General features: G+C 30.6%; 2 protein-coding genes and 1 long non-coding RNA gene across 3 annotated transcripts; 1 reads left to right on the forward strand and 2 right to left on the reverse strand.

Annotated features, from left to right (window-relative positions):
* The first annotated feature begins 783 nt into the window (after positions 1–783).
* LOC110226568 lies at positions 784–1,526 on the forward strand. The gene is made up of 2 exons (XR_002330542.1): positions 784–1,108; positions 1,190–1,526. It is a non-coding gene; the product is annotated as an uncharacterized LOC110226568 (long non-coding RNA).
* A 1,321-nt stretch (positions 1,527–2,847) lies between these two features.
* Positions 2,848–3,797, reverse strand: LOC110226578. The gene is made up of 2 exons (XM_021018532.1): positions 3,467–3,797; positions 2,848–3,075 (listed from the first exon to the last, which is right to left on the reverse strand). Exons 1-2 carry the CDS (start codon positions 3,573–3,575, stop codon positions 2,951–2,953), a joined length of 234 nt encoding a protein of 77 aa, XP_020874191.1. The 5' UTR covers positions 3,576–3,797; the 3' UTR covers positions 2,848–2,950.
* Positions 3,798–8,661: 4,864 nt separating this feature from the next.
* Positions 8,662–11,457, reverse strand: LOC9299047 (vacuolar protein sorting-associated protein 2 homolog 2). Its single transcript, XM_002862926.2, has 10 exons — positions 11,262–11,457; positions 10,871–10,915; positions 10,068–10,102; positions 9,950–10,000; positions 9,749–9,853; positions 9,577–9,648; positions 9,393–9,464; positions 9,184–9,300; positions 9,003–9,082; positions 8,662–8,915 (listed from the first exon to the last, which is right to left on the reverse strand). Exons 1-10 carry the CDS (start codon positions 11,293–11,295, stop codon positions 8,855–8,857), a joined length of 672 nt encoding a protein of 223 aa, XP_002862972.1. The 5' UTR covers positions 11,296–11,457; the 3' UTR covers positions 8,662–8,854.
* Between the last annotated feature and the right edge of the window lie 420 nt (positions 11,458–11,877).

The following is an 11,877-nucleotide window of genomic DNA, read 5'->3' on the forward strand; positions in this document are numbered from 1 at the left end:
ATCGGGACTATTATAGCCACGAATAGAATTGTGGATTATTCGTAGCTTAATAGCTACAAATATCCGCAAATTTTGTAGTGCTGAATTAATGTAATAATGCTTAATGAGATAGCTACGAATGTACCATATACTTATTTGTGGCTATACATCTATACAAGACACTTTACCCCTTACACAAGCCTTAGAACCCTAAATTCACAAAAATAATTTCTAATGTACCCTAAAACCAAGATCTAATACTTATTAAAAATATTATTTTCAAAACTCTAAACCTTAAATCTTAACCCTATACCTTATACCCCAAACCCTTAACCTAACTCCAAACCCTAAACCATAAACTCTAAATCTTAGAATTTAAATTCTTAATTCATAGAAATTAAATCATGAACCATTAAACCACATACATAACCATTATATATACATAAAACTAATATTTAAAACTATTTACATATTTACTTTATATAAAATAATTTTTGAACAAAAATGTTTACTTATAAATTTAAATCTCTAAACCAAAAATTCAATTATTATATATATTCAAAATTAAAAGAGCAATTCCAAATTGCTAAAAATTAAAATTCCAAACCCTATATTATAAACTCTAAACCTTTAACTTTTATACGATTATACTTCAAAACTAAATCAAAAACTATGAAACCAATATTTACAAAAAAAACAAACTAATGAAGGTTTCTCATTGGCTATTCCATAGTGACAAGGATTGGTCTTTGGCTTATCCTCCACCATTGATAACTTTAAATCTAACGGATTAAATCTTCTCCTTCTTTTCTTTTTGTGTGGTCAAAACTTCTCCTCCTTATCTTCGTTCTTCTCTTTCTCCTTCGTTCTTCTCTTCGTCGTTCACTCTAAAAATAAAATCAATCTCTATAACAAATCCAAATCCAACGGAGCAAGGTACCAATAGAATGAAACGATTGTGAGAAAGAGGAGACGAACATGATACGAGGAATCATGAGGGGAAGAGGCAAAGACGTATCGGCGTCGTCGTTGCCGTCATCAGCTAATCTAAAAATCGTGAAATCGTGGAACATGAGAGGATAGAACAACGAATTCATCTTGTTTCAACATAGTTCTTTTCGTTTTCAAGGTTAGATTTACATAATTTTTGGAGAAATTTGAATTTTTTTTTGTTTTTTTTTTTCTCTAACTGGTACGATTTCTCTCTCAGATCTGTCTCCGAACGCGATTTCATGATGTAATCTCCGGTTTTCTGAAGAAGCGACGAGGGGGAGAACCTCAAAGGGAAAAGAGAAGAAACAGAGAAAGGGGAGAGGGAGAAGCAAAGGAAACCATGAAAGAAGAAAGGAAGAGAGGAGGCGCAAGTTCTCTCCGCCGCCACGTTTTCCGATCTCCCTCACTTTCTTATTCGCCGTCTCGTTGCCTAACGAACTTGTCGCCGACAATCTCTCCGCCGAACAAGAGAGGACGAAACAACAGCTGTATTTTATTTAATTAATTATTTAATAAGAAAACTTCACTTTTAATTAATTAATTAATTTAAAATATATATTTTTTTTTTATTTTTTTTTATTTTAGAATAGCCACAGAAAACCACCATAACTAAGCTACAAAGCTATAGATACAAATTTTTTGTATAACTATTTATAGCAATTTATGGTTATCAGACACAACTAAGTTTGTGATATTTCGTGGCTATAATAGACACAAATTTGATTGTGGTAAGTTCGTGGCTATTAGCCACAAATTTGATTGTGGCTAGTTTGTGGCAACTATTCCATGGATAGCCACGGGACCAAAAAAGCTACAACCCTATAGACACAAGTCCTTTTTGTGGCTTTCCGATGCTATAGAGTATAGACAAAATAGCCACAAAATTTGAGACGTAGATACAAAAAAGTTTGTGGCTTTAGACAGTTTTTCTTGTAGTGGCGCGGCCAAAAGAACCAATAGAAGCAAGAACACAATCATTTTTGCCATCTCTCTTTCTTAATTTGCAAAATCTCTTGATTCAGTATTCTTATTAATATCCTTCCGCAAATGGCAAATAAAGACTAGTGGCTGGTGTACTGTAAAGACTGAAACAAAACATTTATTGCATTTCGAAGTAAACCCCACGGCTGGTTATGGACTGAATTATTTTAGATTTTGACAAAGTCCAAACCGAGGTGAAAATTATGGGATATACGACCAAATATTGATGAAATTTCAACGACGAAAATTTAAACACACGGCTTTTAGAATTCAAAATCATCTGCTATTCAAACTAATTGAGCACTAGTGCTACAAGTAATTATTTTTATTTTTTTTTGGTTTATATAATTTTGTATGTATTTGATCTGCATTTGAGTTAACTAATGGCGATTTTACACTATTTTTTATTTTTTATACTTTTGATGAATTGGCAAGTCTATAATTAACAAAATAAACGGCAAGTCTAGAAATTTTGTTGCATATGGAAGAACTCTATTCTTCTTGTTTTCTCGAAAGCATTAGATTTTCTGATGACCAATCTTATTATCACTCGATAATATTAAAAGACACAAGTTAAACTGACACTAAGTAGTTCATTTTTAGAAAGCCACTCCTATGAAAAACCGATACATGGACATATTCAAGTGTAAAGTTGATGGATCCGATCCCATTTGTGCTGGATCGATCCAGTTTGAATTTGTTTGCGATTTAAGTCAAATTAGAACCTTTTCTACCTAAGTTTCATGTTAAATCAATTTTTGAATCTAAATGACTGTACATATTTATAACACACTTTATAAGATGGAAGGATCAATCTAAATAGTTAAAATTGATGTCCAACCAACTTTGCCAATTATTATCTTTTAATTTGTCCAATAAACAATTCATCACATGTATGAAGAAAATCAATATTTAAGTAGATTGTATGCATTGCTTATCAATATAACGATTCCAAAAATAACAACATAATCCATTCGTTTTCAAGAAATGTGGTCCCTCAAAGCCCCGGTGCGGGCGGCAACAACGAAGGTGGTGATGATGGAGAAGGCGAGGGAGGTATGTCTCTTTTCCTAGCTCGTTGGCTTGTTGATGATCGTACCGTGATCATCATTCTTCTCCATTCTGATTTTCAATCATAAAAAGTTAAGAATTATGTCTTTATAATATATATATTGAAATTAGCATAACAACCTAAAACTTATTATATATCTAGTCAAATAAAAGGTGTTAATCTGGTTTAGCTAAAACAAACCGAATTCTAAAGACTAAACTGAAAGGAAAAAAGAATCAATTTGGTTTTATTATCTTATATATATCCAAACTAACAACAATCAAACCAAAGCTTAGCCACAAATTAGATTCAGCACCCTGGTTTTTTTTTTAAACATTTTTCTGGAATTTATATTTTGGATATTTCAAGATTAAACTACTTTTAATTAAATAACGTATGTATAAATTATTGAAAAATACGAATTAAAAAATTTGGATAAATATTTTTAGAACCAGCTCTAACCGATTTGTGGGAGTGACTCTTGTGGTTGTGCAGAAGCAAGAGCATAGTTGATGGAGCATGGCACCAAAAGAACCACTAGAACCAAGAAAATTCCTAAATTTTTTGCCATCTCTTTTTTCTTAATTTGCTAAACCTTTTGATTCAACACTCATAGTTATGTGCCTGCGTGAATGGTTTAAGCTCCAACGAAGACAAGTTCAGCACAACATTTATTGCATTATCAATTAGTTTCGGTTTTTCTGGGTGAAACATTTATTGCTAATAATGTCAGTGTAGAATTTGACATAGTCTAAAGAAAACCAAAACTTGATGAATAGTCCACGAAGAATATCTAAAACACGGCTATAAATCAAAATCAGGAGTTGCTAGTTTTTTATTTCTTTAATCATAAATGAAAAGGATATGATCAATATAATAATTTAAAAAATAATTAAAGATAAATGATTATGCTGTCAAAAAAAAAAACAGATAAATGAATATATTGGATATTCATTATAAGTCCATTACAATATTCTAGATATTTTATAACTTACTAGATATGGACCCGTGCGTTGCACGGATTGCCGGTCGAGATTATCATTCTTAATATTTTTATTTTATTTTTGTAAACTTAACTAAAATTCTATAAACATATATATGTTAGAAAATGCAGCATAATTATGACTAAATAAAGATATATTAGCATAAAGCGCAATATAAAATATTATGTATAGTTATGTGATACTAATTATTAAATCATCTAATATAAATATTAGCCTATTTATAAAATTATATAACTATAAATTTTTCCACAAAGATTGATTTTCTACATTTTTTCTTTATTCCTAATTTATTGATATTAATAAATTCTAGATTTCAAGACGTTCAGATTAACTGTTTCAGATTACTATTGGTTCATAGTTTATTAAAAAGTGTTTAATAAAAATAAATAATTAAACAATGATTGTTTCTTAAAATATGTGAAATTTCTAGAAAATCAATCTTCTAGGAACAGAGGGAGTATAAGTTATGAAGTCATAAATGTTCATATGTTGTATTATTGAATTTTAATAAGTTATTTACATCCATCAGAAGAGTGTGTTACATCTTTATTTTAATGTATGTAAGATGGAAACAAAACTATGACAATAAGAAAAGATAAAATTATATAGTTACGTAAACATATTAACGATATATGTATAATATGTAAACATATAGTCTGAGTTACGTAAATATAGATGATTTTTTAGAAAAGTTTGACATCATAATAAAATTGTGACAATAAAAGAAGAGAAAATATGAGATTGTCTATATCCATGTCATGTAACTTTACTTGATAATATGAAATATCCTCAACAAAAAGAAAATAACCTTATAAGGAATTAAAGAATATACACTAAATAACTTAAGACTAAAAAAAAATTAAGAAAAAAACATCAGACTAAACATTATCTATTTGCTATATGACTTTTGTCGTTTTAGGCCCTTATTATCAATTTTTTTGTTTTTTCTTCTTTATAATTCTTAAATCTCTATGTATCTCTCATTAGATTTCTCTCATTTTTGCTCGAACTCCTCTTTCTTTCTCATTCTCTCCCTCTCGTCGGATTTCTTCACCACCATATCTTTTTTTTTCTTATCTCCATTTTTCGCATTCGTCGGGTATCACTACCGAGTCTCACTACTCTGACCCACCACCACAACTGAATCTCACAACTATCACAATCACCACCACCATCAATACCGAATATCACTAATTCCGATTCACCACCTTTATCAATATTTACCGCCGCCACCACCACCAAGCTTGAACCACCATCATCAACACCAACAATACTGTTACCGCCTCTTATCCTCTTTTCCCAACTTTTCTCATTACTCCACCTTCTTTATCTCTTCCGAAATTAGACCAACCCTCTTCGACAATAACTCTAGTCTATGTCTATCGCCGTTCATAATTATTAATTTGCTTCAATGGCCATATATTCATTATATATGAATATCACGTGCTATTTTTAGAAAAACATCGTGATTCAAAATGTTTTTTTATAATTGATATGATATAACATCGTTAAGAAATTAGTTTCTTTGATGAGAAAATATGAGACAATCTATTTGTTTATATAAAGGTGACTATTTACTATCTTTTTTTTTATAGGATTAATAACTGATTTTATAATTTTCTTAATTTTTTCTAATTTTAAATCTTTTTCTTGTACAGTTAGTAACTTATAAATAAAACGATTAGCATAATTTTATAATTTTGATTTTTATGGAAATATACATTTAAATTCCTTAAATATGTATAATTTTCTTATTATAATCTTTTTATATTCTTAAAAAAAATTAAATTTATAATTATGTTATAATTCTCTTTTAAAAACAAAATTTTTGTTTGCTAGATGGCAAAAACTCTTATGGAAATATATGTAAAATTTCTTTATAATTAGCTTTTTACATTTTAAAACTGTTTAAATCTATAATTTTTTTATAATTATCTTTTTACTTTCTTTTTCTTAAAAAAAAAGAAAATTTTATTTGAAATTTTGAAAACCATACTTTATATAATAAGATTCTCCAAGTTTGTTTCTATCCTCATATATATTTTGTCTATGGAACAAGAGACAAAAAAAAAAAAATTTATCTCTTCATTCAAAATACGTTACCAGGAAACCCTAGCCGATTGAGCAAACAAAGATCTCCACTGAATTTCCCTAAGCCACAACGTCTTCGTTTTCTGATGCATGTCTCCATGTCACAAATCACGTCATCAAGATAAGTTCTATTTATCAATTATGTTGCTTAGATCCGATCGGCTCATGCATAAAAATATCTATGGCATATTAATATTTATGGCTTGATTATAGATCAGCTTATCTTTTAGCTTCGGGATGCTATCAAAACTCTAATCGTATAATGAAGGGCTGTCTCTAGGTGGCATCCTATATTATAGTCGCTCAACTAGAATCACCTTGTACTATTGACCTCTACCCAATTCACCCTATACTAATTAAAAACTTCCCAATTCGACCTAAGCTTTTAATTTCTACTTATTTCAACCAATTCAATCAACCCAATTAATTGCGTTTAAAAATCATAAAATCGCAATTACTGTACCACGATTATACTAAATCAAGTTTAAAAACTATAACCTAAGATTCAATTCGGGTTATAAGATTCAATTCGGGTTATGGTTTTTAATTATATGTATATTAGTAGGTGTGAACTATAGTACAGGGTGATTCCTGATGCAAAGAAATTTACGAAAAACTACTAACGTAAATTACCAATGTATATTAATGTATATTAGTAGGTGTGAACTATAGTACAGGGTGATTCTCGGGTTATAAGATTCAATTCGGGTTATGGTTTTTAAACTTGATTTAGTATAATCGCGGTACAGTAATCGCGATTTTATGATTTTTAAACGCAATTAACTGGGTTGATTGAATTTGTTGAAATAAGTAGAAATTAAAAGCTTAGATCGAATTGGGAAGTTTTTAATTAGTATAGGGTGAATTGGGTAGAAGTCAATAGTACAGGATGATTCTAGTTGAACGACTTTTGTATAGGATGCCACCTACAGGCAGCCCTATAATGAATCCAAATTCTAGAGAAAAAAAAAAAAAGGGACTAGAGTTTCTATCGATCATGGAATCAAAGTTTATTCTTAATCATGTTTATATAAGAAAAGGTCATCAGCTCTTCTTCAGTTTTTGACTTAGTGCTTGCTTTATTTGTTTGATATGACGAAATTTATTACTTATTACTTCATAACTTGCTTATAGTATATTTGTTTGATCCTTTATATCTTGATTGGAAACACACTGCTAATTACCTTAAGCTCATGTTTACTACATATATCTTGATCGTAGAATTTAAGTATTTGGTTAAATGAGTTAGGTATTTCGTTTTTAGTGCTAAGATCAACGCTTTAATAAGCATAGTTTTAGAATTATTGTGTTTGATGTCAAAAAAAAGAAAGAAAGAATTATTGTGTTTATATCTAGATGATGATTTATCGTGATATAGTTAATAGGAATACTAATTTTTCGCGACTTAATAGAATAATTATGATAATGTCTTTGTTTATATAATATGTAATTTGATCACAATTTCATGATTATAAATATCCGCCATCACATTCATGAAGATCTTAAGACCGAGTAATTGACCTTAAGAATTAAGATAGAGCAATCTAAAATAAAAGTATGATCATTAGAATGTGAACCTAAAGTTCGTTTATAGTGGTTACAAACCTTGAAGCATGTAAATGAATATAACATTGATGCACATATGTTAGAGAAGATATATTCTACTTTTCGTGCGAATAATGTTGTCATGTAGACACAATACCATGAAAAAAGATAAAGGATGTATTTAGAACTTATATCTTGTCTCTTTGTAGCTCAGCAAAATAATGAGTTATTGATGAAATATCATGAATCACGTCCAAATGATTCTGCTCTATTCTCTAAAGTCAATGAAACAACTTAATACTGATAAAAAAGAACCACACCAATAACATTGGCAAAAAAGTGGCTATCGAAGTGGTTACGAACGGGAGAGATAAGGAAAGATGATAACAAACAACAACAATTATGGTTTTGATATTTTGTTGTGAATAAACGGGAGAGGTAAGGAGACTTGTTTCTTTTTTCATTTGGACGTGATTCATGATTTTTCATTAATAGCTCATTGTTTTGTTCAGTTATAAAAAGACAAAGATATATGGCTAGAATACATCTTATGTCATTTTTCACGATATTGTGTTTGCATGACAACATTATTTGCGTGAAAATTAGAGTATTTATTTTACTAGCATCTATGGACCAATGATATTTTTATACATATATTATCAACTTGTGAACACAGCTGAGATATATAGTTATAACCACTCTAACGAGCTTTAGGTAGTTTCACATTATGGTGATCATATCTTTACTTTAGATTGCTCCAAATAACCTGAGGATCTTTTAAGGTCAAATACTTTGACTTGAGATCCTCATAGTTGTGATGCCGAAAATATATGATATATGATAATGAAAATGTGATCAACTTACATATCGGATAAATAAAAAAGGTGAAGAGGAAAAAAAATGAGAATGTGACCGACCAATGACCGTCTCTTAGGACCAAATACCACAATAAACTGTATACTGTCAAACCAATGACTAACTATATTCTTAGACATGCTTATTAAATTGAATATCAAATGGCTACGTAGAGGAACTCTATAGTAATAATATATGTGTATACATGTCTTCTTCGTTTCTTAAAAGCCTTTTAGTTTTCTGATGATCAATCTTAGTATTAAACAGCTTAAGTTTCAGCAGATTTATACAGAGATAACAAAAAGAAAGGAAGCTGCTCTCTTTCTTTCTTTCTTTCTTTTTTTCTTCATACATCTCAGATTCGTCGAAGCGAAGCCAGCCTCTTCTCAAGCTCATCCACTTCACTTGATTCAGAGCTGCAAGTTAAACTAAAGGTTAGATTTCTTTCTTTCTTCACTGTGATTTTGATTTGACCAAACTTTATATCTATGACATTAGCTCACTTGTTGTTTTTAGTTGCTGCAGTGGAAGCGGGAGGAGCTGCGGTTTTTGTAGCAATCCGGCCTTTTGGAGCTGAAGATAGCTGTTTAAAACAAAGGAAAGAGAAGACAGATTTTAGTTTTTGACTAACCCGAGAAACTGAAAACGAAGAAATTAATTTGCTAAAGCGCAGAGAAACCTGACCTGTGATGCAACACCAACACCAATCTCATCAAGAACTTGGTTAGTGAGATCTTCTGTTTCTTCTTCAGCCTCATCTTTGTCAAGTGTTTCATCAATTGCCTCTGACATCATCTCTATCTGCAAATCCAACAACCAATAAACAAATCAAATGTTAAAAGGCCAAATCCTGCCAACAAATCAAATGTTAAATGCCAAATGTATTTGTTTACCGTCATGTCTAGCTGTGCCGACTGCTTCTGGAAATCCTTAATCACCTTGGCTTGTTTAGTGGGTGCCATTTGCTGAAAATACATAGTAATGAAGTTGAGCATTATCTTGTTTAGAAACTAATGTGGTTCCTAGAGATTCATCAACTTATTCAAGAAACTGAGTATCGAAACAAAATAACATTACCTTGTTCATTGCAACCATAGCTTTGGTAGCACCTTTCATGCCAGATGATATCGAAGTGCTGGCATACAGAGCCTATCCAAAGAGAAATGAAGACAACAGTAATTTAGTATTAACACCGAGTTATTCTCATCAAACTATTAGTTTATCTGATGTTGAACTAGAGAAACCAAACCTGTGTATGAGTCGTCACACCCCTAATCTGAGCACGACTTCCCTGTAAGTTGGTAATCTGTTGCCTCAATCGAACAAGTTGACGAGCTAAAATCTTTGTGGCAGCCTATGAAATAATCAACAGACCAAAGATCAGTTAGTGAAGTTATTAGAATTTAAAAAATGGTCTTTTTGCAAGAAAGGGATTGAAATGAAGACTTGCCTCATTTCCAGTCTTAGCTGTTTTCTTGATCTCTGCAACTAGTCTCTTCTCCTAATTGTGACATAACGTTAGTAAACAATATAACTAAGAGAAGCTCGCAGTTTGAATTTAATCATACCTCTAGTTGAAGAGATGTAATCTCCCGTTCGATACCTGCAATGACATTAGACTCAAGTAAGTCACAACTCACAACATAATCAAAGCTTAGCTCTATGCTTCTTATGTTCTTTTGGTGTAGTTAGAATACAGAACAGAGGTTAATAACGAGTTCATAAAATTAACAACACAGTCCCTAAGCATCGAGTTCATAAAATTAATAACGAGTTAAATTTTAATAACGAGAATCGCAAAATCAAAAATTTCTGTTTGATAATTCTGGTCTGGTTTTAAATGGACAGAATGATGCAGTGAAACAAACAAGAGCATAAGAATACACACAAAACTAGACTAACCAGAGACAAAAACAACATCTCAATGAAATAGTAGTAAAAAAGGTTTCATCAAACAGTAAGTTATTAATCACTAGTTGTATCTTAGTCAAATTCAACACTTTCAATAACGAGAATCGTAAAATCAAAATGTATAAAGAAACTCCCAAAAAGCTAGACTGATCAGAGACAAAAACAACATCTCAATGAAATTAGTAGTAAGATAGGTTCCTTCAAGCAGTAAGATCTATGATGCATCCATTCAATTCTTTTACTAGCAGAAATTAAGTGATATAAAACAAAATCTCAAGCAAAATTGGAAAGAAAAATCATTCTTTAGCCAGAAATTGAGTGTAATCAACCCAATCCTTAGTAAGTAGCAATTGAGTGATACATATCGAAACACCAACAGATTCAAACACTAGTCCAACAAAACACAATCTTCTTAAATCAAGAAGTCAAATTTTGAAAGAGATTGAAAACCTATACATACCTCGTGTAGCCACAGCCATTTCTCTCTTACTGGTACGAAGAGCATCTGCAGAATTAGAAAAAAGTAAAAATCACAACTTTTTCAATAGAATCAAAAGCAAAATTGCAAAATTCACAAAGTTATCTAAATCTGGACAACTTACTATTTTCCAATTTCGAGTTAAGGAATTTATCTACCCTTTTATAGAAACTAAGAACCCAGAAAAATTCACACTAACCCACACTAAAAGATTCAATTTTGAACACGAAGAACACTTAAAGGTACAATCTTGTTTGTTCCCCAACAGATATTAGAACCATCCATCGCGATTTAGCAGGAATTGAAGAGACAAAAACCCAGAAAGACAAAATCTGAGAGGGACAATGGTGATAAAGTTTAAAGCTTTTTTTACCTTTGGGAGTGGTCTTCTTCTTGAAGATGTTCATGGCGATTTATCTTCTCTCTTCTTCTCAAATCGAATTGAAAAAAAAAAAGAACCTTTTTCTTCGTGTTTATGAAAAACCCTAATCAGAGAATTGAGAGAGAGATGAGTATTGAGTAGAGGCAAAAGTTTTGTGCTTTTTGTTTTTCTTCTTCTCTCTCTATGAGTGTGAATGTGTCAGAGCGTGCCCTTGAGACAATAATTATAAAAAAAACGGTACTTTGGAACTAGCCGTTACGGAGAGTCCAGATCTTCCTAATATTCTTTTTTTAATTTTAATTGTTTTCAGATTTTTTTTTTGTTTTATTTTTGTATGATACCGCAGGTTTAATATTATATTAATTGACTTTTTTATTAAATTAAGTATTCTCATTTCACTTTTTTATGTTTTTGTGTTGTTAGATAATTTATTAGAACGTTTGTGATGATTTCTTGTGAGTTGTAAGTTTATTATATTAATAGGTATAATAACCTCATGTCGTACATAAGTTAACATCTTTTATATAAACAGTATAATTCGGTCTACCGTCAGTAATGTATATTTTTAGTTGATACAGTATAAACAAAGAATATGTAATTAAATATG

Source organism: Arabidopsis lyrata (assembly GCF_000004255.2).
Source record: "Arabidopsis lyrata subsp. lyrata unplaced genomic scaffold ARALYscaffold_66, whole genome shotgun sequence".
Lineage (NCBI taxonomy): Eukaryota > Viridiplantae > Streptophyta > Magnoliopsida > Brassicales > Brassicaceae > Arabidopsis > Arabidopsis lyrata.

Excerpts from the sequence above, each read along its gene's own strand:
- LOC110226578 (XM_021018532.1), bottom strand. The coding sequence starts at position 3,575 with ATGGCAAAAAATTTAGGAATTTTCTTGGTTCTAGTGGTTCTTTTGGTG. Across the intron at positions 3,076-3,466 it reads AGAGTCACTCCCACAAATCG|AATGGAGAAGAATGATGATC; the intron begins GTTAGAGCTGGT and ends ATTGAAAATCAG.
- LOC9299047 (XM_002862926.2), bottom strand. The coding sequence starts at position 11,295 with ATGAACATCTTCAAGAAGAAGACCACTCCCAAAG. Across the intron at positions 10,916-11,261 it reads GAAGAAGACCACTCCCAAAG|ATGCTCTTCGTACCAGTAAG; the intron begins GTAAAAAAAGCT and ends CTAATTCTGCAG. Across the intron at positions 9,465-9,576 it reads CTATGGTTGCAATGAACAAG|CAAATGGCACCCACTAAACA; the intron begins GTAATGTTATTT and ends ATGTATTTTCAG.